This window comes from Quercus suber, unplaced genomic scaffold, assembly GCF_002906115.3.
Source record: "Quercus suber isolate HL8 unplaced genomic scaffold, Cork oak 2.0 scaffold_1036, whole genome shotgun sequence".
Lineage (NCBI taxonomy): Eukaryota > Viridiplantae > Streptophyta > Magnoliopsida > Fagales > Fagaceae > Quercus > Quercus suber.
The window spans coordinates 87,050-111,507 of record NW_027070447.1 but is presented as its reverse complement, the minus strand read 5'-3'; the positions used below and the strand labels follow the sequence as shown (position 1 = coordinate 111,507).

The following is a 24,458-nucleotide window of genomic DNA, read 5'->3' as shown; positions in this document are numbered from 1 at the left end:
ATGAGTTGTGTGTCCTCAGTTTCTACTTCCATTCTGTTTAATGGAGGTAATATGGAGCCTATTTTTCCTTCAAGAGGTATTAGGCAAGGTGATCCACTTTCGCCGTATTTGTTCATCCTTTGCATGGAAGCCCTTGGTTACCTTATTGATGAGAAATGCAAGGATAAAAGTTGGTCTCCTGTTAAAAGTTCCAATAATGGGGCTGCTTTCTCGCATTTATTCTTTGCGGATGATTTGGTCCTTTTTGCAAAGGCGGACCTTGTAAATTGTTCAACTATTCGGGATGTCCTAGATAGTTTTTGTGCTAGGTCCGGGCAGTCCATTAGTGAGAGCAAATCAAGAGTCTTTTTCTCCCCGAATGTGGATGTGGATACTAGGGAATCCTTGTGTGATATTCTAGGTTTTCGTTCAACTCCAAACCTAGGAAAATACCTTGGATTTCCTTTAAAACACCGTGGAACCAATAATGAGGATCTCAACTTTGTGTTGGAGAGAGTTAAGCAAAAGTTGGCTGGCTGGAAAGCCAATCTCTTGTCTTTGGCGGGAAGGGCTGTTCTCATTCAAGCTTCCACTTCTACCATCCCTGCATACATTATGCAAAGTACGGCGCTCCCAAAGAAGTTGCTTGACAACATTGATAGGGTCAATCGAAACTTTTTGTGGGGATCAACGAATGAGGCAAAGAAAGTTCACTGGGTGGGCTGGCATAAAGTCACTAAGTCTAAAGCGAAAGGGGGTTTAGGGATTCAGGCAGCCAAGGGTAGGAACCAAGCCCTTTTGGCCAAGTTAAATTGGCGGTTTAGGATGGAGAAAGATTCCTTATGGGTGAAAGTCCTTAATAGCAAATATTGCTCTTACCGAAGACTAAATGCAAAGAATTGTGATAAGCTTCCTTGTTCTAGGACTTGGAAAGCTATGAAAATGGGGGGTGAGGTGTTCAACAAGGGAATTCGATGGATTCCGGGGAGAAACAGTAGCTTGAACCTTTGGCATGATAAATGGATGCCTAGTGGAAAGTTGAGAGATCTCATTCAAGGCCCTCTTACCATTGAGGATGAGTCGTTAAAGGTTAAAGATGTTTTTGGGTTGCAAGGTTGGGATTGGTCTGTGCTCTCCTTTCATCTTCCTAACAATATCCTTATGGAGGTCAACTCTATTCCCTATTCGGTAAGAGCAATTCAGGGGGAGGATAGGCTGGTTTGGTCGGGAGCTAAACGGGGAAATTTTGATCTTAATCACGCCTATGCCTTAGCATTGGGGAGTGAATTGGATGTTGGGCCCTTTAATGGGATGTGGGTTTGGAAGTTGGACACCATTCCTCGGGTTAAAACCTTTATGTGGCAATGTTTACACAATGCTATTGGAGTGGGAGAGTGCCTAGTCAAACGGTGCATTAGTAATGATGATATCTGCCCCTTGTGTCATCAAGAGCCAGAAACAATTCTCCATAGACTTCGAGATTGTGAGACCTCGAAACAGATTTGGGAAAGGTTGGGAGTTAGGCAGAATAGCTTTTTCTATGAAGGAAACTTGGGTCAATGGCTGGAATACAATTGTAAGAACAATACTTGCAGGTTAGGGGAGCAACCCCCTTGGAGAATCATCTTCCCGTTTGCCATTTGGCTGCTGTGGAAGTATCGAAATGAAACAATTTTCAGGAACCTGCATGCTCAACCAAATGTCCATAAGGATGCGCTCTTCCGTTCCTTGGAGTTTCAGCACTGTGGTTTGAACAACAAGAAGTCAGGCAGCAAGAGGGTGGTGCAAGTGAGGTGGGAAAGACCTCAAGTTGGGTGGGCATGCCTAAATACTGATGGTGCAGCTGTAGGGAACCCAGGCCGAGCTGGGTGTGGCGGCCTTATTAGAAATGAGCATGGAGAGTGGCTGGGTGGTTTCTCTAGGAGTATTGGCTGTGCTGACAGCTTTATGGCAGAACTTTGGGGTCTTAGGGATCAAGAGGGTGGTGCAAGTGAGGTGGGAAAGACCTCAAGTTGGGTGGGCATGCCTAAATACTGATGGTGCAGCTGTAGGGAACCCAGGCCGAGCTGGGTGTGGCGGCCTTATTAGAAATGAGCATGGAGAGTGGCTGGGTGGTTTCTCTAGGAGTATTGGCTGTGCTGACAGCTTTATGGCAGAACTTTGGGGTCTTAGGGATGGTTTAACTCTCTGTGTTGATTTTCATTTGACTGCTGTGGATGTCCAGCTTGATGCTAAAGCAGTTGTGCAGCTCCTTTCAAATTCTTCTTGTGCTAATTTATGTACAATGCCTCTCCTTGATGACTGCAGGAATTTGTTGTCACAAATAGGCCAAGTTCGGATCAGCCACTGTTTTCGTGAAGCAAATTCATGTGCTGACTTCTTGGCTCGATTAGGAACTCATCAGGATAGTTGTTTTGTTTTGCACCATGATCCGCCTGTGGATTTATTGGGCATGTTGAGCTCTGACAGAGCTGGAATGTTTCATACTAGATCCTTGTCTGATCCTTCCCCCCTCCCTTAGTTCTTTTGTCGTTAATACAAGTTCCATTTTACCAAAAAAAAAAGAAAAAGAAGAGCAATTATTTGTCATTTTGTATCTTTTATATGAACTTTATATGGCTGTTTGGAATCAATTATGCTACACCAATCATGTTCAGCCAGATCACCAACGTAGAAAGCAAATTTAAGAAAATAATAAGAAACAATTATTACCACAGGACTAAGAAAACCCTCTTTCGTCTCCACTCAGTAACTCAGATCTCAGAATAGTGCCTCTTTGGTTCTTTCATTTCCCATATTTGATATTTCCTTTTTACCCACAAGCGAATCATGTCGGTTATCGGAGAGGTTGCTTTATCCTCTTTGTTTGAGGCGCTGTTTAACAAGTTATCTGATTTGTTGAAGATCTTTCAGCAAGAGCAAGTTCATGCTGACCTCAACAAGTGGAAGAAAACGTTACTGAAAATCCATGCTGTTTTGGATGACGCAGAAGAAAAGCGGGAGACAAACAGGTTGGTGAAGATTTGGCTGGACGAGCTGGAAGACTTGGCTTATGATGCGGATGATATATTGGATGAGTTTGCTACTGAAGTTTTGCGACGACAGTTGAACCCAGAACCCCACAAAAGTAAGGTACGGAAGATCTTCGATGATTGGGTTGGTTCGAATCAAAGTTTTGCTAGGTTGATGCAGTCCAAGATTGCAGATATTGACTCAAGGCTAGAAAAAAGTGTGACAGATAAGAATAATTTGGATTTGATAGGAAGCACTGGGGGAAGGACTCGAACAGAAAGATCAAGGGTGCCCACTACTTCTCTGGTGAATGAAGACCATACTTATGGCAGAGATGAGGACAAAAAGACTATCATCAAGCTATTGATGAGTAGTGAATGTAGTCGTGCTAAACCCTCTGTGATTCCCATAGTTGGTATGGGAGGTCTAGGTAAGACAACTCTTGCTCAACTAGTGTACAACGATGATGATGTCAACAGTTATTTTGATTTGAAAGCATGGGTTTGTGTTTCTGAAGATTTGATATTGTAAGGTTGACAAAAGTAATTCTACAATCTATCACTTCTGAGCACTGCAATGATAATGATTTAAACTTAATACAAGTCAAATTGAAGGAGAAATTATATGGCAAGAAGTTTCTGCTCATTCTAGATGATGTTTGGAACAAAGACTACGATGATTGGACTAAACTACGTTGTCCGTTTGAATTTGGGGCTCTAGGAAGCACAATTATTGTCACCACTCGGGATCATAGTGTGTCAACAATAATGGGAACTACTACTCAACCTTACGACTTGAAAGTGCTATCAAATGATGCCTGTTGGAGTCTATTTATCCAACATGCACGAGGGTCAACAGATTCTGTTGCACATCCAGAACTTGAAGAAATTCGTAGTGAAATTTTAGACAAGTGCAAGGGTCACCTTTGGCAGCAAAAGTACTAGGAGGCGCTTTACGCACTAAACGCAATCCTAAAGAATTGAAAAATGTGTTAAATAGTAAGATTTGGGAAAAAAATGGTATTATCCAGTTCTTGAATTGAGCTACCATTACCTCCCTTCAAATTTAAAGAGGTGTTTTGCGTACTGTTCACTATTCCAAAAGATTATGAATTTGAGGAGAATGAGCTTGTCTTGTTATGGATGGCAGAAGGTTTGGTTCAAGAAACGAAAGAAACAAGTCGATGGAAGATCTTGGTGCTGAATATTTTCATGATCTACTCATAAGATCATTCTTTCAACAATCAAGCAATAATGGATCACTCTTTGTCATGCACGATCTCATTAGTGATCTAGCTGAATGGGCAGCAAGAGGCTTGTGCTATAGAATGGAAGATGCATTGGGCACTAATAAGCAATCTGTGATTTCTACAAAGGTACGACATTTCTCTTACACTCAATGTTTTTGTGATGGCATCAAAAAGTTTGAAAACCTCCGCAAAGATATGCATCTACGAACATTCTATCCCTACCAATGAATTACCAAAAGCTACTTAATAAACTATGTTCCTAATTGTTTGTTGCCACAATTAAGATGCTTAAGAGTATTATCTTTATGTGGAATATGAGATCATTGAGCTACCAAGCTCAATCGGTGATCTGAAACATTTAAGATACCTCAACCTTTCTAATACTCCAATTAGAAGTTTACCAGAATCAACAAGTTCTCTATACAATTTGCAGACATTGATATTGAAAGGTTGTCACAATCTTACAAAGTTACCGGAGAAAATTAGGGATCTAGTTAATCTTCGGTATCTCGACATTACAAATGCCAATTTAATTAGAGAAATGCCGATGGGAATAGAAAAATTAAAGAACCTACATACGCTATCCATTTTGTTGTAGGGAAAGATAATGGATCCAAGATAGGAGACTTGATGAACTTGGAGTTTCTTCGGGGAAGACTTTGCATTCAAGTTTGGAGAATGTGGTCGATGTCGAGGATGCAAGAAGGGCCAATTTAAATGTAGTAAGAAGAATTTAGATGCACTAGAGATCAAATGGGGGTTTGCACCTAGTGATTTACAAGATGCAAGCATTGCAATAGATGTTCTTGACATGTTACGACCTTCGAACAACAGTGAAAAATATTCAATTGATGGTTTATATGGTGTGAAATTCCCAACATGGTTAGGAGACCATTCATTTTCTCATATTGAGGCCCTAAAGATTGTTGGTTGTAAACAATGCATATCCCTTACCTGCTATTGGACATCTATCCTCCTTAAATTCCTTGTCATTAAGAGTATGTCTATGGTGCAGACCATTGGTCCTGAGTTTTATGGGGAAGGTTTGGTTGAAACCTTTTCAATTGTTAGAAAAACTTCACTTTGAGGATATGCAAGAATGGCAAGATTGGATTTCTTGTGGAGTTAAGTATGGAGAATTCCCTTGCTTGCGTGAGCTTTTTATCTCTCAATGCCCCAAATTGCAAGGGAAATTGCGCAGACCATCTCCCATCATTGGAAAATTTTCTATTAGTAATTGTGAGCAGTTGGTTGTTTCAATTCCAAGCCTTCCAACGCTCCATGAATTAAAGATTGTGGGGTGCAAAGAGGTGGTGAGCAATAATATAGAAGAGTTATGCTTGCTGGAGTCAATTACTTTTTCTATTCCAGGTCTTAAAAGCTTATCAAAGGAGTTCATGGAAGGATTAGCAAAGTAAAAAATCTAAAGATAGATAATTGTAACGAGCTGACGTCTTTGTGTCAAGATAGTCTCATATCCATTGTTAGGTTGGAAATTCAGTCGTGCCCGAGTCTCGTCAACATCCACTTGGCTTCTACATTAAACACATTGACTATTAAAAGTTGTGGTGCTTTAAATTCCTTACCAATGTCCAATTGTACATGCTTGGAATACGCAACTATTGAGAAATGTAGTTCTTTGATGTTCATTTCAAAACGCCAGCTACCTCCAACTTTGAAAAGGCTAGAGATATACAATTGTGAGAATTTGCAGTTTTTAGTAGACGAGGAGGAGGCTTCTTCTATATTAATGAAAGAGGAGAGTATTAACAGTAATGCATCTCTTCTTGAGCACTTGGCTATTAGTGGTTGTCCATCTCTAAAATGTGTACCATTAAGTGGTGACCTATTTGTGAAGCTTAAATCCCTTGAGATTTGGAATTGCTCAGAGCTGACATCATTATCATCAAGTAACCAGTTACCTATTGCCCTTAAAAGACTTGAAGTATTTCATTGCCCAAAGTTAGAGTCGCTGGCGGACAACTTCCACAATAATGTGTCTCTTGAATATCTTAGAATCTGTAATTGTAAAGAGATTAAATTCTTACCGGAGGGCCTACACAAACTCTGCCACTTGAATCACATAATCATATTAGACTGTTGTAGTCTTGTTTCATTTCCGGATGGAGGTTTCTCTCCCCACTNTCTTAGAATCTGTAATTGTAAAGAGATTAAATTCTTACCGGAGGGCCTACACAAACTCTGCCACTTGAATCACATAATCATATTAGACTGTTGTAGTCTTGTTTCATTTCCGGATGGAGGTTTCTCCCCTCACCTGACAAATCTTTGGATCTGCCGCTGGAGAACTAGAGGCCTTGCCCCGCATGCATATGGTCAATACTCTTAAATATATGATTGTCCAAGCATAGTATCCTTACCAGAAGAGGGCTTGCCGACAAACCTAAAGGAACTTTAAAATCCAACCCTAATTTAAGCTAATTCTTCTAGTGTTGGCAGCAGAGGCTATCTTCTCAACTCCAAAAATTCTTCTCAAATTCCTAAAATTTGGAGGTACGTTAAACTTTTGGGTTATAACATTGCATTCAATAATATGATTAAACTTGACATCCTGGCAATAAATACATGTAAGATTCACATTATTATTGGATCAAATTTTATGGATGTTAATGATTTAAGCTTTCAAGTTGACTTTCCCTTGAAAACAGCTTTTAATACTACCTCACGCACCACAAGTTATCTATTGCTACAAATCATAATTTTGTCAACCCACTTAAAATATGTTTTATGTTTGGAATTCAGAGTGCGCATTTAGCTAAGCAATCTGATCTTTTTTTAGTAAATTTGGCTGATTAACTTTTTATTTAGCTAAGCAATCTTATCTATGCTTTTAAAAATTTAGATTTGTCGGAGTACTCAATCAGCTAATAAGTCCATTAGCCATGTCATGACTAGACTTATCTACAAAGCTGAATTGTTGGGAAAAAAATAATGTTTATATTATTAATGTCAATCAGTCTTCAAAAGATTGTTCTGTTGACAAATATTTACCATGGGCTGTTTTAATATGGTAAAAATATTGGTCTAATGTGTGGTTTCACATCTTTGGTGAGGAATTTCATTTGTATTATTCATTTTGGGAATTTTTTTTCAAGAGAAAATAGTTGTAAAGAGGTGCTTAGATGTATGTGTATGTATTCAATTTTTCTCCCCTTCTAAAAATGTACTTCTAGCACTTTGAAGTTTTAGCTAATCAATATCTCTTACAGTCTTAAATGAATCTTTACGCCTAAGGCACTTAACTATTCGATGAAATGCCAGAAAGAGAAATAGTAATATGGAATTTGATGATTGCAGGTCATATATGATGCTGTGGAACATGCTTATTTTTAGGTATGTACGGAATGGAGGGATGGCTATTTGATACTATGCCTAACTGGAATGTTCTTTCAACTATGTGCTGCAGATGGGCAGGTGTAAAATGAAATATAATAGTTTCAGTAAAATCCTTATTAATGATATTGATCGTTCCATAACTTATGCATATATTTACCCCTTTATTAGAATGCAATAATCCTTTAGTTTGGATAAGATCACACAATTAGATCTTAATTTATTGAATCAAATTCCATTATTAATCCACTCTTAGGGATCTTTTTCTTTTTTTGGGTTAATTACATTTTGGGAAATTTTAAATTGCAGGAGTGAGGCCATGCTTGAAGGGAAGGCTGTCAATGCTTCTCAAGTTCTTAACTACTACAAGCACATGGTCATGATTTGTCAAGAAGCAATGGCTGGGATTCATTCTCTAAAAAGTTGTAAACTCCTGTTTGCAAGTGGACGTGATTTCTTGATTGCTGAGAACGTCAAGTGCTGATTTCAGTGAAGTTAGTATCAAAAGAGAGAACTGCAGGTGAGGTGCAGCTTTTTATGTAAAGATTGAGAATGGTGAGAGTGTTGCAGTAGAAGCTAACTTCTCAACTCTTAAAACAACACTGCAAGAAAGGCAGAGGGTGAGAGTGGTTCAAGCAAGGCGAGGGCCTCGCGGTTGAGATTGATAGGAAGTCCATCTATAGGTGGAGGAGGAGATGCAGCAATAATTCGGTAAAACAGAGAGAAAAATGTACAAAATAAGCATACTACTCCTTCCAGTGCAACATTTAGAATTGGTACCTCTCATCCTCTGTTTATCTTTATGCAATATGATTTTAAATATCTGTCCCTAACCCTAGCAAATGCTTGTAAGTTGCAGCAGAAGCTATCTTCTCAAATTACAAAATTTGGAGGTACGTTAAAATTTTGGTTGTACATGTTCAATTTTAATTTTAATTTTTTTTCCTTTACTATTCTACTTCTGCCACTTTGATTTCAGCTCAACAATTATATTTATCGTTTCCTTTTACTTCCTATGAATGTGTGGGTCATAAAGAAATTTGAGTTGTAATTTTTGGTGAGTGCTGATTCAAATTGTGTTTTATACTGTTTATTAAAGTGGGTTTTTGTGGGGCATATATGTGGTGTGGGATTCATATTCATGACAATAGGTGTCAGAAATTAGGTCTAGTTTGAAGAGGCAATCAAACTTTCGAGCAATTTCTTTTTTCTATATATTATATGTATGTTATAATTTTTTTTGNAGGTCTAGTTTGAAGAGGCAATCAAACTTTCGAGCAATTTCTTTTTTCTATATATATATATGTATGTATAATAAATTTTTTGTTGTTGAAGATTCTTTAACTGTAAGAGGTATTGCATTTGTATTTTTCATTGGGGACTATTTAGAATGTGCCTTAGTAAGGTAAATTTTGGTTCCAACACCGGATTATAATGATCTCATACTTAATACTTTATACTTTATAACCCCACCTCTTGTTTTTCCTCTTGCTTGTTTCTCAGTTTCTTGTGCTTCCATATCATTTTTCTTTTTCTTTCAGATTTAGTTTGTTCATTGAAAACGTAGTAACTAGTTAGTAAGAAGATGGACTTGTTATAAAACTGGTAATAGAGATCATATTTGCTTTGGATGTTATTTTGGTAACAGAAGCGATGTAAAGCTCAAATGATGATATCAATTAGATAGTAAACTCTTTGAAGGGTAAGAGTTTCAAGTAAATTGGCTTGGACACAACAATGTTCTTCATCTGGTTAGACAGGATTGCTCGAGTATATAAAGACAATGCAAAAAGTAAAGAGGCATTAGTCCAATCAATCATGGCAACTTGACCAGTGTTAGATTCTTGTTAGGTAAATTCATCCCAAATCTTATAAGAATCTGAGTCTATTTTACTGCCGGTGTATTTATACTGCTAAGTCGGTTGTAGTTGTTCTCTCTTGAATGAAAATTTTCTTAATCATTAAAAAAAGAAAGAAAGAACATTGTGTGTCTTCAATTGTGTGGTTCCTTACTCCTTTGCATGGCTCCTTAGCAACAGATCTGTGGTGAGGAATTTCTTGTGTATTATTCCTCGGGAAAAATTACTTTGGGGGAAAATAGTGGTGAAGAAGTTCTTCTATTTGTACTTGTTCACCTGTCAAATATATATATATATATATATATAGTACTACGTGTTAAAATTTTTTTCCCTTCTTACGATTGTGCTTCTAGCACTTTAAAGTTTTAACTCATCAATATCTCTTACAGTTTTCAATCTATTTCAATTAAATGAACCTTTATGCCTAAGGAACATAATGAATTGGCTCACTATTGGTGTGGGATGCTGATTTTTTTTCTTCCATTATTGTTGTTATTGAGGCTACTCTTAGGCCTTTTTTTTTTGGCTAATAACTCTTTGGGCAATTTGGAAATGCAGGATTGAGAACATGGTTGAGGAGAAGGTTGTCAATGCTTCTTAAACTTTTAATTACACTCATGGTCATGATCTGTAAAGAAGCAATGGCTGGGAATCATTCTTTAAGAAGCTGTAAGCCTCCTGCTTTTAAATTGACACAATTTGTTGATTGTCGAGCATGGCAAGTGCTAATTTCAATGGAAGTAAATACTAAAAGAGAATGTTGCTGGTGAGGTTCAAGCTTTCTATGCAGTGATTGAATGGGGAACCAAATTGCAATAGGCTGTTATGGTTGGATGGATTAGTTGAAATTCATAGTCCTTTTTCAGACAATTTGTGAAGCCATGTCCTTTGTATTATGGAAGGTGAAGTGGCTGCACTTGTACTTAACGGTAGCAGGTTTTCAGTCTTTGTTATGGAAAGCAAATACCAAGCTGGGAGATACAAGCTGTTAAGAAAGACTTTGCTTAATGTAGTATGTTCGCGATTTTCTAAGTTCTCAGCTTGCTTACTCTTCAGTTTCCTGTTCGATGCACATAACCTGGTCTTCTTCTTATGCAACCTTTATGTTAAACATCATATGTACTGATGACAATTTTCAAGCTTAACAGTTTAAGAAATATAGTTTAGGATGCTGTTGACTTACCACCATTTTGACTAACGGGTTTAAAATTGTTGTTGACACTGTTCTTCTATTTGTACTTGTTCACCTGTCAAAAAAAAAAAAATATATATATATATATATATAGTACTACGCGTTAAATTTTTTTTCCCTTCTTACGATTGTGCTTCTCGCACTTTAAAGTTTTAGCTCATCAATATCTCTTACAGTTTTCAATCTATTTCAATTAAATGAACCTTTATGCCTAAGGAACATAATGAATTGGCTCACTATTGGTGTGGGATGCTGATTTTTTTTCTTCCATTATTGTTGCTATTGGGGCTACTCTTAGGCCTTTTTTTTGGCTAATAACTCTTTGGGCAATTTGGAAATGCAGGACTGGGAAAATGGTTGAGGAGAAGGTTGTCAATGCTTCTTAAACTTTTAATTACACTCATGGTCACGATCTGTAAAGAAGCAATGGCTGGGAATCATTCTTTAAGAAGCTGTAAGCCTCCTGCTTTTAAATTGACACAATTTGTTGATTGTTGAGCATGGCAAGTGCTAATTTCAAAGGAAGTAAATACTAAAGGAGAATGTTGCTGGTGAGGTTCAGGCTTTCTATGCAGTGATTGAATGGGGAACCAAATTGCAATAGGCTGTTATGGTTGGATGGCTTAGTTGAAATTCATAGTCCTTTTTCAGACAATTTGTGAAGCCATGTCCTTTGTATTATGGAAGGTGAAGTGGCTGCACTTGTACTCAACAGTAGCAGGTTTTCAGTCTTTGTTATGGAAAGCAAATACCAAGCTGGGAGATACAAGCTGTTAAGAAAGACTTTGCTTAATGTAGTATGTTCGCAATTTTCTAAGTTCTCAGCTTGCTAACTCTTCAGTTTCCTGTTTGATGCACATAACCTGGTCTTCTTCTTATGCAACCTTTATGTTAAACATCATATGTACTGATGACAATTTTCAAGCTTAACAGTTTAAGAAATATAGTTTAGGATGCTGTTGACTTACCACCATTTTGACTAACGGGTTTAAAATTGTTGTTGACACGACACTTTCAGCCTTCAATAAATCCTGGCATGAAGAATAATCTGGACAGCATTGCACATTGTGTTCGAAATCATAGCTTTAAGATATACCACTATAGTAAATACTAAAGTATACTGGCTAGTAAGACCATCATTCTCTGTTTCTTTTGGAATTTTTCTTGATAGTGAGAGCACAGAAATTTTAGCTTTGATTTGTAGTTTATCTTTTCATTTAAAAAATAAATAAAAAGAAAGATTTGTATTTTAACTTAATTTCATTTCAAATTTTCAGCTGCTTTATGATTGACGGTAGGATGCAAAGTGGGCCAGTGATCCAGCATTGGATTGATTTATTGGATTCTTGCAAAGATGGTTGCATTAGCTAAATTCTGGCATCAGGTAGTAAAAACTTTTGTCTTGGTTTCTTATCTTTGTTACGTGTGGGTCAACTGAAATACAAAAGCTAATCAGTAAGGAAGACACGTTGACTGACTTATGCTATTTGGGAGGGACTTTGTTGTAGATATTGAATGAAACGAAGCCAGCCTTTTTGTAAGAATACATCTTCCAACAGAAGGTATAATATTGAAAACAACACTCTAGAACCTGAATTTATGTCTTGCTAGCATTCAATGTGTTTCAAAACAAACACTAATTATAGGATAGACATGAAATTTAGATAGAAATGGGAAACTGTAAATTCATATTTCTGTTTGTTTGATATGGATTTAAGTTAATTTTAGTGTGACAAGATGGTTCATCTGATTGTGTTTCAGTGGGAACAACCTTTACTCTTATTATATGATCTTTAAGAAGTAAAAAAATCATTGCTGATGATAGATCTGGTATATTCCTTTGAAGTATACCTTATTAGCTGATTTTTCAATCTTTCTTTTTCCTTTTCTTCTCCATTTTATTTTTCTATGTTTCTCTCTACAGTCCGTTTTATGGTTTCCTTTCTCTTATCTTTTTTATCTTTCGAAACAGAAGCAAGTTTGGGATAAGTACTAGAAATTTGTGATGAAATCTTTCATTTTCGAAGTTGTCTTAAGATTAGTGTATGCTATAGTACCTTCATTTCCATAAATATAGAAAAAAAGAAAAAACCAAGGTGTTGGTTGCCACTGAATTTTTGTTTGTAAATTTTCAGGCAAGTTTTACATTGGTTATGTGATCTAAAGGAGGCTAACCAGTTATTGTAGATATTCTAAACCATTGAAAACATGGAAATGGCGAAGCACTTCACTCATTTTGCAAGTCTGGTAATTACAAATATTTTTCTTATCTTCATTTCATAATGTGCCACTGCTTTACTTGTCCTGTATATTCCCTTTTTGTCTTCGTAAATAGTATAGTGCCTCCACTCCCTTGATAACTAATTGGATCTTGAATTTCTCAACAGGCATCTGCAATTCCTATAAGAAGCTTTTGGAAGCAAACACCATAATGCCAAAATCCTTTCTGTCTTCTATGAATTTCCTGCCCCTCAGTACTGACGATCATAAACTACCTATAAAGCTTGACTTGCTTGTAAATTGTAATATCTATCCCTTTAAGCATGCATATTAATGAGAAGGCGTATTACGCTTACTTTACAGCTTCAGATTGTGGTAGTGATGGAACTTGTAGTCTTTGAAATCCTGACTCAAAACTATTCAGTGGTGAAAATCCTTACTACTTGAGAGATGTATTATAATGTTGCTGCTTGAGCAATGTATAATGACTCTGATATTACAGCAGTGGATTTCAAAGAATTTGTTCTCTCTTTTCAATACGAAGTAGATAAAATGAAATTTTTTGGGGCTAGGCCTTGGTCTGTTAAAGGTCATTTGTTGATCATCAAAGAATGTAACCACAAATAATGGTGCATGAAATTAATTTCGACCCTATTGAGGTCTGGGTCAGAGTCCATGGTTCGCGTTTAGACTTAGTGTCGGATGGTAGGTAGGGTGGTAGAAGTGTCCATGGTTTGGCAGAAATATGCCAGAGTTAGAGTTGAAATTGAGGTATCCTTCTCTCTCCCTCTGTATTTGCTGGGCATCTAAACATGATTAATGCTAATTTTTGTGTGCAGGGCATGACATGGGCTAGAAGTCAATCCTTTTATTTGTTTTAATTTTTTGCTTCCTTTAGGATCCAAATCATGGTCCAACTCCAAATATTGGCTCTTTCAATCAGTCATGCCAGCACCCCTAGCCACAATAAAACTCATACCTCAACAGACCCATCAACAAAAAGAACACCTGGTGAACCTTTAATTCCAACTAAGTGTAAACAGCGTTTTTTTCCACCAACACGGGTCTGCAGAGGTACAAAAGCTTTGTAGAAGTAGACCCATCTGGTGACCCGGGCCAGTGGGAGTTGGGCCTAAATGGTGTTCGAAATATCTATATCTTATACAAACATAATATTAAGCTTGCCTCCTCTTGTTTCTTCTTCTATTTTTGGGTGAGAATTGACATAGTATTAAGCTGATTCCATAAGGTGGAATTAATAATGGTTGCCTTCCAAAATGTGTTGAGCACTAATAATAAAGCATTCATTCTGATTCTTGGCGTGGTCTGTTTTGCATATTTTTCTTCCTTATAATGATTTCTTCCTATCAATAAAGCAGTAGAATTTTAACATAATACATCTCATATAAGTACAATTCGATCTATTAGGCGGCTAATGTTGTTCTCCTGTTTTAATGTGGCAACATCAATCCTTTCAATGCTTCTCTTGATGCAAAGATGTTAAAATTATGGTTAAATGATTAAATTCATTGTTTTTTTAACTACTTAAGTTCTTGGAAAAAACAGTAATTTATTAGAGAAGAAAATATTTTAAAACTAAATTGGACAAAAAATAAAAAATAGCTCTATAATTTAAAAATGTCACAATTTATAATCAAGTTTTAGGAAAACAATGAGTTAATGAAAATACTATAAAATAGCAATAACAATAAATGATTAGCATTTAAATTTAAAAATTAAAGAACAATAATAATACTTAGTATAATTTTTTATGCTAAATAGTTTTAAAATACAAATTACTGTTATTTTTTTTTGAGAAGCAATAACTGCTATTATGCCATCTTTTGTTATTCCTAACATCTAAAAACTTTATATCAATTAAGTTACTGAACTAGTTACAAGTGTAAGTGTGTAATAGCTTTAAAACACTTTATAACAGTGATTTGCTATATGTTCGAAATTTTAAAAGCTTTTCAATTAGATCTCTTTTCTAATATATGTTTTCTATTTGAATTTAGATTCTTTTATATATTTCTTCTCAAAAAAGAAAAAGAAAAAATATTCTATTATATATTTAAACCCTCGATTAGAATACTCCCACATCATATTTTATTCAAATTTTGGAATAAATAGTTCCATATATGAATACAAACATAATAAATTCCTATTAATAACTACTACAATTATCAATTTTATATTTAAGACAAAGATAAAAAAAATTTAAAAAAAAAATTATATTTTGTTTAAATTTCTTGTGCATTGCACAAGTTATTGACTAGTTATTTTAGTATTTAAGAAAATTACATTTATATCTCATTCATTTAAAGGCACCGCATGGCAGCAAAATCCTAACATTTTTTTTTTTTTTTTTGCAAATTAAAAAATATAAAGAAAAAAAAAATGCCATGAGACTGCAACATGATTTAACATAATAAATTCCTATTAATAACTACTACAATTATCAATTTTATATTTAAGACAAAAATATATAAAAAAAATAAAAAAAAAATATATATTTTGTTTAAATTTCTTGTGCATTGCACAAGTTATTGACTAGTTATTTTAGTATTTAAGAAAATTACATTTATATCTCATTCATTTAAAGGCACCGCATGGCAGCAAAATCCTAACATTTTTTTTTGCAAATTAAAAAATATAGAGAAAAAAAAAATGACATGAGACTGCAACACGATTTGTTAGCTAGTGGTTGAAAGTGTTGAGAAAGGATACTCTTTTTTGGGGATTATGTATATGCAATCTTAGTAAATAAAGAGAAAAGGCAAAGAACAAGCAACACTGAGATTTACATGAGTTAGTAATGTACCTACATTCACAGGAGAAGCCACAACTAATTTCACCATGAAAATTAGAGCTGCAACAAATTTATATTATTTGAATTGAAGTATCCTAACCAACTTGTTGACGCTCCTTTCACTTTGCTACCTCCCACCCCACAAGGTCCCTAAACTAGAGACCATAATTACTTTCTTATTCAAAATATGAGCCACCATCTCTAGGCATTCCTGTCCTCCTTCAAGATCTTGAATGCATGAATCTAATTTCTCATGCTGGTTTTGTACAATCTTGAGGATTCCATCATAATTTCTTATCTTGTGACCAAGATTGCAATGCAGCATTTATCTTTGAAATTGCAAGGTAACAGATAGAGTGCCTACAGCCATAAACAAGCAATCTTGAGACATATAACAAAGAAAGTGCCTACAACAATACAAAAGCAAGCAGTAACGTAAAGCTGCACGTACCATCTAGTTGCAACAGATTTTGTGGCAAATGCTAGCTACTATAACGTACAAAACAAATAGTGAAAGCCTCCAGTATGCCTCAAAATGAATGAGCCTGCCATAATCTGAATGAGAGCCTCTAATTGATTTATTTATGAATTTATCTGTTTAATGATTTGTTATGGTAAATGGAAATAAAATGCAGCAGGGCAGCTACAAATTTGGATTAAAATTTAAAAATACAGCAGGATCTTTTTCTAGGCAATACAACAATTATTTTTGCATTTATCTAACCCCGTTAGTCAAAGATTCCAAACTAACCCAAATTAAGCCAACTACTAAAACAATTTGACAATATAATTGAAATGCAACAAAGTCAGAAGAGAACTCTGAAGAACATACCATTTCATAAGAAGAAGAAGAAAGTGAACTCTGACAAAGAAAGCTAAAGTAAATAAGCCAAAATTCGTTAAAAAAATTACAGTCAAACATCTTCATGAGCATCTTTTAGGCAATGCCAAGAACATAATTGCATGATTTAAGCCTATCAATTCCAACTACCATTTACATTTATTGGTAGAATATGTCCATAAAGAAGTTTTCGGAATAGAAAGAGAGTGGAAGTAATAAGGATTTTCATGGTTCTAGCGGCCTATGCTTATAATGGAAATCCCTTAACGAGCTACATCCTTTTTGTTCTAAATTGTATGATACAAAGAATCCAATGAAGGTTATAAATAGATATACATTAGGTCCATTTGACAACCTTAAAATCATGGTAGCTAATGGTATACAAAACAACAGTATTCTTTAAAACCATGGTGTAGTCTATTTATGATATAGGTCTTCATCGTATTACATCAAACACAGAAATATCATTCAATCAAAATAAATCCAAAGAAAGACAAAAGGACAGATGCATTAGGAATGAGACCAAAAAAATAAAAAAGCATGCTCACCTTTCAGAGACACTGCTTGCAACTGTTTGAGTCACAAACAGAGTGAGAGAGCGAAGAGTGACAATCCACTGGAGCGTGCAGATGTTGAGTGACTGAGGCCGACATACTCAACAAAGAAAAGATTAGTTCAAAATAGACAAAGAAAATTGAACATAAGAGAAGAACAGAAAGGGAGGGAGAGAGAGAGGTTTGCTTTGTTACCGTTGATGGAGCAAGTTGAAATGCGTAGAGAATGACAAGATAAGGATGCTTTGCTTTGTGAGTTTTCTGTGAGGGGCAAACATTTTGCCAAAATGTATTCTGTTGACCAATAAGTTTGTTTCTGGATCATCTGTGTCTTCTATCCTACCAAACACAAGAAAATGTTAAAAAAAAAGTTTTCCATTGGAACAAACGGAACATAAATAAGAATTTGGCACTAAATAACCCAAAAAAAATAAAGAAGTTTCAATCAAACAAACAAATCATGTTTATATGGTTGATTTGCATTAACTTTCCTTGTACTTTTTTCCTGATACAAGTTTATCAAAACCGGTAATAAAAGATGGTTGTACATAATTAGGAAAAAATAAATAAAGCAAAAAAAAAAAAAAAAAAAAAAAAAAAAAGGAAAGCTATAATTTATTCCTAAAAAAATATTAGAGACAACAAATTTCACAACTTTTTTCAAAACTTAGGTGCATCACATTACATTTCCTAGTTAAATTCAAGCACTTGGTTGCATTGAGAAATAAAATACAAACAGTGCAATTTTTTCCAAGGACAATTGAATCAATTCATGAATCATTGAAAAAAACTAAAGTTATAGATTATGGTGACCCCAAGTATAATGTGGTAACTTAATTTAGAGAATGTTCTAAAATTGCTATGAATTTTTGTTGTATCCCAAGCTTTATTGTTGCACATACCAAACGGTTGATATTTCAATCAGATGAGAGCACTAAAAGTTGAATTTAAAATTATAGTATCTTAATCTACTATAATGTCAAACTTGCATGTGTTTGCATGTCTCTATGCAAATATAATTTTTGCTAGGTTTTTGTTCCAATTTAGATTAAGGCTTCATGCCATAAATTTATTAAGCTAGAAATCTGTGTTCACTTACAGCAGGTCTGAAGCCGCCGACAGAGTTCTATCTTGCTTTTGAATCTACCAATAGTTCATTGGCTGTTTTAATATAAGATGTCAACCCCCCAGGATAGCTCGAATAAAGCCAAACAACCTGGAGCAAAATTGCAGTTAGAAGAAGAAATGGAAAGACAAGTAGCTAATTTAAAATTAATCAAGCACATGAAGAACCAAGGTTAAGATCCTCTTGAAAAAACCCAAAAACAGAACAAACTAAAAAAAAAAAAAAAAAACAGATGAAAAGACAAACTCTTTTTAAGGGGGAAAAAGAAGATTCTCAATTAAGTCATGCATGAGGCATTGGACAATTGGTGTTACACCCAGGAAACAAAATAAATAAAATTTTGCCATTTTCACTTTTGAATATTCTGTGGGACCTTATTATTAGCAATAAAACCTGCTGGCATGTTTAATCTCAATCTGTAAATCAATATCAAAAACTTCTTTATCCTTAATATTTGCTAGTTCTTTGAAATACCTTACACCCCAAATCCCAAACAATTTCTTACAAAACCAAACAGTCCCAAAAATTTCTCACCGACCACACGAGCCAACTAAAATCCAAAAAACAATTCCAGCCACAACACAACAATCAGCTTAAGCTGCTATACTCTGAAGAATTAGAGTTCCCTTAAGGAATTAAAATAGGAAAATATGAACTGTTACACCCCAAATACTAATCATACATCACCTATAAACAAAAAATGAAAACAAAGTCATCTCAAATTGCAAGAGTAACCTATGTAGTAAACCAAAGATCCCCTCAGATTGCATATCAGTAGTTCCTTGCAAAGTACTTATCATACATAAGTCCTCAAGTACTACTAAGAGAACAAAATTTCTATTGCTAATCCACTGTCATGCAAGAAGGCTTAATAGCACACCTAATCAAATGCATACATAATGAAGCCCTTTAATTTCTCAGAGATGGCTCACATATAAAAGCAAAACATATCACAACTATATATGATTCCTGTAGTCAATGATAGAATTTGGATCATCAGTTTTGATATATTAAATATGCTGTATGTTATGTTTATAAAAATCAACTCCAATGTTTATTTGCACACATAAGCTATTGGAATTTCTTTCATACATTTTATCAAACACAAATACACAGTTCTTATTAGTCCATAAGAGAGGTTAATAATTAACAGTTCAACCATGGAAATTTTTATTAATTTGTTATAACACATGGAAAGTGACACCAAATTAATTGAAATAGGAACACATATATAGTCAAGTTCAAATGATTAGAACATAAATATATATACAGGAGGCCCTTTTTTAGTTTGGCTCAGGCATTTTGTCAAACACTTTGAGGGTGATGGGATTGCCCCTCTTAACATGCAATGAGGAACTATCAAAAGGTACTGATTTCTATTCGTTGTTCTTAGCTTTTGAAAAAGTTTTCCCACTAATCTTGCTGAGTTCTCACCAAACAACAAATGAGTGTTTTTATCTTAGCCTTCTGTTAAACTTTGCCGTAAGCTCTCTATTTACTTTTTGAAAAGAGTAGCTGAAAGGAATGGGCATAGATTTGAGAAAAAATGTCCACATTTGCAGGCAGAAGAATAGAATCAAAGTCAAAACTCAAATGATATGATTTATATACATGGACAGATTTAAATCTCAAAAATAGCATGCTAAGAATTAGAATCCTTCCAAAAGCAACCCAAAGTTTTTGAAATTGGAAGTTCAAATTTGAGTTTTACATTGATAAATTGAATTGTGTAGTAATATTTTATTTTTCTTTTTTTAAGGGACGATTCATAGTGATCGTTGGCAGAAGAAGGGAAGAGCCCAAGAATGAAAAGGACTAAGGCTCAAAGAGCCCAAAATAATGAATTTGTAGAAAGAAAATCCTCCTCGATAACGTCCAACGATGGTAGTTCTCATATATTTTTCTTAGACTTAAACACAATTCTAGTTTTTGAGTGTATAGTGATTTTTCTCTAGATTCTCCCCCCTTGCAATGGGGTTTTTCTTCTTTATATTCCCTTTCTTCCATTCATCTCAGTCTTTCACGTGTAGATCAGATTGCTGACTTTGATTTTTGTCCCGTCAGCACATTTCTAAAGTCTTTGTGGGCAGCTGTAAGGCTGAATATATCACTATTCAGGTATTACCTCCACATCAATGTAGCTAGGGAGTTAGTTGCAGAGCATTCAATGCGGTGGTAGTAGTTTTCTTCTTAGATATTTCTCTGCTTTACTTTGTCTTATCCCCCTCTAATGCTTATCATTGCCAGTATGATTGTCTTGTGCCTTGTTCTTAATGAAAGGTTGGACCTTTGACTTCTACTCTATTTAGCCGAGGAATTGTTTCTCCTCAGACTACACTCCTAACCACTTATGGCCAGACTTCTTCCATGGGCTACTAACTTGTATGCCCCCGTTAGTATCTATCTGTCATCGGACACGGCCCACGGCCTAATATTCATTTCTGGGCCCTTTATCCCTACAGTATACATATAAAAATCATTAAAAAAAAAAAACAAAAAACAAAAAAACAAAAACAAAAACACAAAACAAGCTCAAACCAAACTAGCCATATTTAAGGAAAAAAAGAAAAAGAAAAAAGAAATAGAAGAAGAAGAAGAAGAAGAAGAAGAAGAAGAGAGCTCACCAATTAATTCTCCTTATTTTAAGGCTTTTAGGAATCAATATTAAATATTAAGTATTATGTCCACAATATTTTTACAACAAATCTTCGGCGGTATGTTATTAATGGTTTTAATTTGAACCCACCACTAAAATTATTATTATTATTATTATTATTATTAATTTTTTTAGATCCAAGATAGAAGCCACTAAAATGATTTTTTCTTCACCAACAATAGTCAATAATAACTCGCTACTTAAAATTTATAGTGAAAATATTGTAAGCATAACATTTTTTAAGGCTTTTAGGAAACAATATTAAATATTAAGTATTATGTCCACAATATTTTTACGAGCTCACCAATTAATTCTCCTTATTTTAAGGCTTTTAGGAAACAATATTAAATATTAAGTATTATGTCCACAATATTTTTACAAAAAATCTTCGGCGGTACGTTATTAATGGTTCTAATTTGAACCCACCACTAAAATTATTATTATTATTATTATTATTATTAATTTTTTGAGATCCAAGATAGAAGCCACTAAAATTATTTTTTCTTCACCAACAATAGTCAATAATAACTTGCTACTTAAAATTTATAGTGAAAATATTGTGAGCATAACATTTTTTTAATATTAAAAGAGAGATGCTACGTCTATAACATTTTTATAATATTTTCACAACAAATCGTAAGTGGTTAATTGTTATTAGTTCAAATTTGAACTTAACACTAAGATTACTTTTTTGTCTCAACAATAACAACTAGTAATAACTTGCCATTTAGGATTTATTGTAAAAATATTGTGGATATATCATTTCTCATATTAAAAATTTTCCTTTCTCACCTAAACTCAAATTTTTTGGCTTGTTAAAGAAAAAAAGTTGAATAAACCAAAGAAAACAAAAGTTGAATAAACCATAGAGTAATGTAGCTGGAGCCATGAACTCTTTTTATATAGTGAGTAGATAGGAGTAGAAGTAGAATTAGAAGTAGAAGTAGATCAGTAGAAGTACCATTTAAAAAATAAAAAAATAAAAAAATAAAAAAAAAGATCAGTAGAAGTGGAAATTGGTAATCACCAATAATGCGGTCAAACTGAGCGTGCTTCATTTTGTTTCTTTTATATGTAAATTTATATGAGTCTTTCTCAAAAGTAGGTTATACCAATCATGCACTGCCAGATCACCAATTGAGAAAGTAAAAGAAGAAATCAAACAAAGAGAAAATAACCAACGGTGTCTTGGTCTAGTGGTGCCAGGGGCTAGACTTGGTAGGGAGAACTACGGTTCGATCCCCCGCAAGCCCGTTGGGAGGAGTTTAAAACCTTAACCCCGGGACCCGCTCCGAAACCGGATTAGTCGGCCCAGTGGGTTCGGATATCGGTTGGGAAACCAAAAAAAAAAAAACAAAGAGAAAATAGTTTCACAGGACAAAGAAAACCTCTTAACACATCAAACCCTCTTAGAATGCCTATTATTATTTCGAGAGAAAGAAAACCTATTAACTTAAATGACAATAAATTAAAAATAAATAAATAAATAAAGATGAGGAATATTGGAGAGGAAACTAGCTTTGGTAAGACGAAACTGTCTTTATTGGTATGCTTCAATTGTTTTGGAGCTTTATATCTTCCTTCTCATATATAATAAGGTAAGAGATTTTCCATCATATCAATTTGGAGAAATTTTTTTCAATCCACTATGTAAAATTTATGAGCTTACTATAATATATTTTTACTAACATACTTCAAAAAAAATTTATAATCAATACTTTATTCAATAATTATTTAACATTTTTAGATCATAATTATGTGACTGTTTTAGATGACTAATAAGTCATATGATAAAAATATAGGTAGATGATTATCCAAACTATTTGGAGATATGGTTCCTACTCAACTACTAGACTGTCTTGCTCAAAAAAAAAAAAAAATATATATATATATATATATATATATATATATATATATAATATAAGCAAAAAACAAAACCGTCTTATATAATATGCCCTCTCTAAACATGCCAAGAGAGAACTGTTTTCACTTCTGATTTTGTTGCTTTAATACCCCTGTCTCGTTTAGGTGAATCAATTGTAAATCTTTTAGGTGTTGTGTCAAAATGACACCCCTAATTTTGAATACTAAAAATGTGGAAGAATTTGTTTTTAAAATGTATATAAAAAAAAAAAAATTATCTAAAGGTCAGTGTATTGGTGAAATAAATATAAAATTTTGAATTCAAATTGTAGCATTCACAATTTCTACATTTTGTGTTAATGTAACTTGTTTCAAAGAATCATATATTTGTATAAAACTGACGGGGAGTATGGAACTATACCCCCTTTGAATAGCCATTTGATTAAAAGAGCAATGGAAAATTTTCAAAAGGTTTTATATATATAATATTATAATAAAATATAAAACACCCTTTTATCACATAATTGTGTAGTGCATGAATCCCTATTTCTGTGCTTCTTATTTTGGTTTGGTCAGGCAGCAGTGAGTCGAAACTTTCGAGCAAGATCAGTTTCAGTCATTAAGATAATTAGAGAGTGTTTGATACTGTTGTTTAAATAATCGTATACGCATTTTCACACTTTTTTTACTTACAAGTATTTTTCAAAATAAGAATAACATTACTAGAAGACTTTTACCAAACGGCCCTAGAGCATTCACAGCAGTGAATTTAAAATTTTAAGCTATTTAGCTACACAAAGTCACTTTATCTTATTTTACCTACACACGCTGTAGCAGTGGACATCTATTTTAACTTTTAACACAATAAAATAATATATTCCACTACACAACATCTGCAATAAAATAATATTTCATTCAACTACAACACCACCACCGCAACACCATCAATCCCATAAAAATCACTGCACAACCACAACCCCGCCCCGTGCCCATCAAAACCAGTGAGAAGAAAAAAAAAGAAAGCAGAAAAATCAACACAGCCAAATCGAAAACACAGCAAAAGTGAAACCCAGAAGAACCAACAGACCCAAAAACCCCATTTGTTGCAGATTCAGAGAATAGATTAAATAAGGGGGTAAATTCCTTTCTCATTGTACTTTTTTCTTTTCTTTTTTTTTTGATAATCCTTTTCTCGTTGTAGTAGAATAGGAGGAAACCACCGCCGTTGGTGTCCGTGGCTTCAGCTTTCAAGATCGGCGGTTTAGAGAGGAGATCGAGACATTTGGGTCTGGGTTTGAGAGTTAGAAAGATAAGAAATCACCACCGCCATTGGTGGTGGCGACTGTGGCCAAGAGAGAAGGAGGCACTACTTGAAGGTTTCATCCATGGAGGCTAGAGAGAGAGGGTTTGAGAATGTTCTAGCAGGAAGAAAGACGAGATGGAGAGGGAGAGAGACACGAAGAAAGGAGAAAAGCTGGAAAGAATAAAAAATAGATATATTTTTTATTTTTAAGCTACAGTACACATCTATAAGATAGATGTGTATTCAGTCACATCTATAAATAGATGTGTACTGTAGCAATTCATCTAAAATTTTTACCTATGGCTCCGCTACGTAGGGGTTTTTTTTTGTATTTGTGAAGTTAAATTTTAGCAATATAGCATTATAGCTACACTACTGCGAAAAAGTGTGTTTTATTTAAGATTGAGATTAGCTTTACTTTAATTACCCTAAAAATCT

The 24,458-nt window shown here is 34.5% G+C and overlaps 1 protein-coding gene, 2 long non-coding RNA genes and 1 other non-coding gene across 15 annotated transcripts in view; 3 read left to right on the top strand and 1 right to left on the bottom strand.

Annotated features, from left to right (window-relative positions):
* Positions 1-2,643: 2,643 nt before the first annotated feature.
* On the top strand, positions 2,644-5,908 carry LOC111984086 (putative disease resistance RPP13-like protein 1). The gene is given in 5 exon segments (XM_024015710.2): positions 2,644-3,505; positions 3,508-3,909; positions 3,912-4,013; positions 4,016-4,366; positions 4,839-5,908. Coding segments are annotated over 4 exon segments (1,380 nt in total). The 5' UTR covers positions 2,644-2,808; the 3' UTR covers positions 4,195-4,366; positions 4,839-5,908.
* A 645-nt stretch (positions 5,909-6,553) lies between these two features.
* On the top strand, positions 6,554-8,316 carry LOC136065587 (uncharacterized). Its single transcript, XR_010627210.1, has 3 exons — positions 6,554-6,754; positions 7,559-7,594; positions 7,904-8,316. It is a non-coding gene; the product is annotated as an uncharacterized LOC136065587 (long non-coding RNA).
* Positions 8,317-8,447: 131 nt separating this feature from the next.
* Positions 8,448-13,402, top strand: LOC112037819 (uncharacterized). Of its 8 annotated transcripts, none has more exons than XR_010627222.1 (8): positions 8,706-8,759; positions 8,841-9,445; positions 10,989-11,099; positions 11,208-11,442; positions 11,923-12,029; positions 12,154-12,207; positions 12,781-12,892; positions 13,033-13,402. It is a non-coding gene; the product is annotated as an uncharacterized LOC112037819 (transcript). The 8 variants fall into 8 exon arrangements; XR_010627220.1 differs by adding an exon at positions 11,664-11,772 and having other exon boundaries at positions 10,989-11,439; XR_010627219.1 differs by adding an exon at positions 11,664-11,772 and having other exon boundaries at positions 10,989-11,442.
* Positions 13,403-15,659: 2,257 nt separating this feature from the next.
* Positions 15,660-24,458, bottom strand: part of LOC112037815 (uncharacterized) — a 36,406-nt gene continuing 27,607 nt past the window's right edge. The window contains exons 5-9 of one of the 5 annotated variants that reach the window (XR_010627215.1): positions 18,172-18,288; positions 17,268-17,411; positions 17,067-17,158; positions 16,129-16,222; positions 15,660-16,037 (exon numbers count right to left, since the gene is read on the bottom strand). This is a non-coding gene — a long non-coding RNA (uncharacterized LOC112037815). Of the gene's footprint in view, positions 16,038-16,128; positions 16,233-17,066; positions 17,412-18,171; positions 18,289-24,458 lie in introns of all 5 variants that reach the window. The other 4 variants (XR_010627212.1, XR_010627213.1, XR_010627211.1 and 1 more) reach the window with 4 other exon arrangements.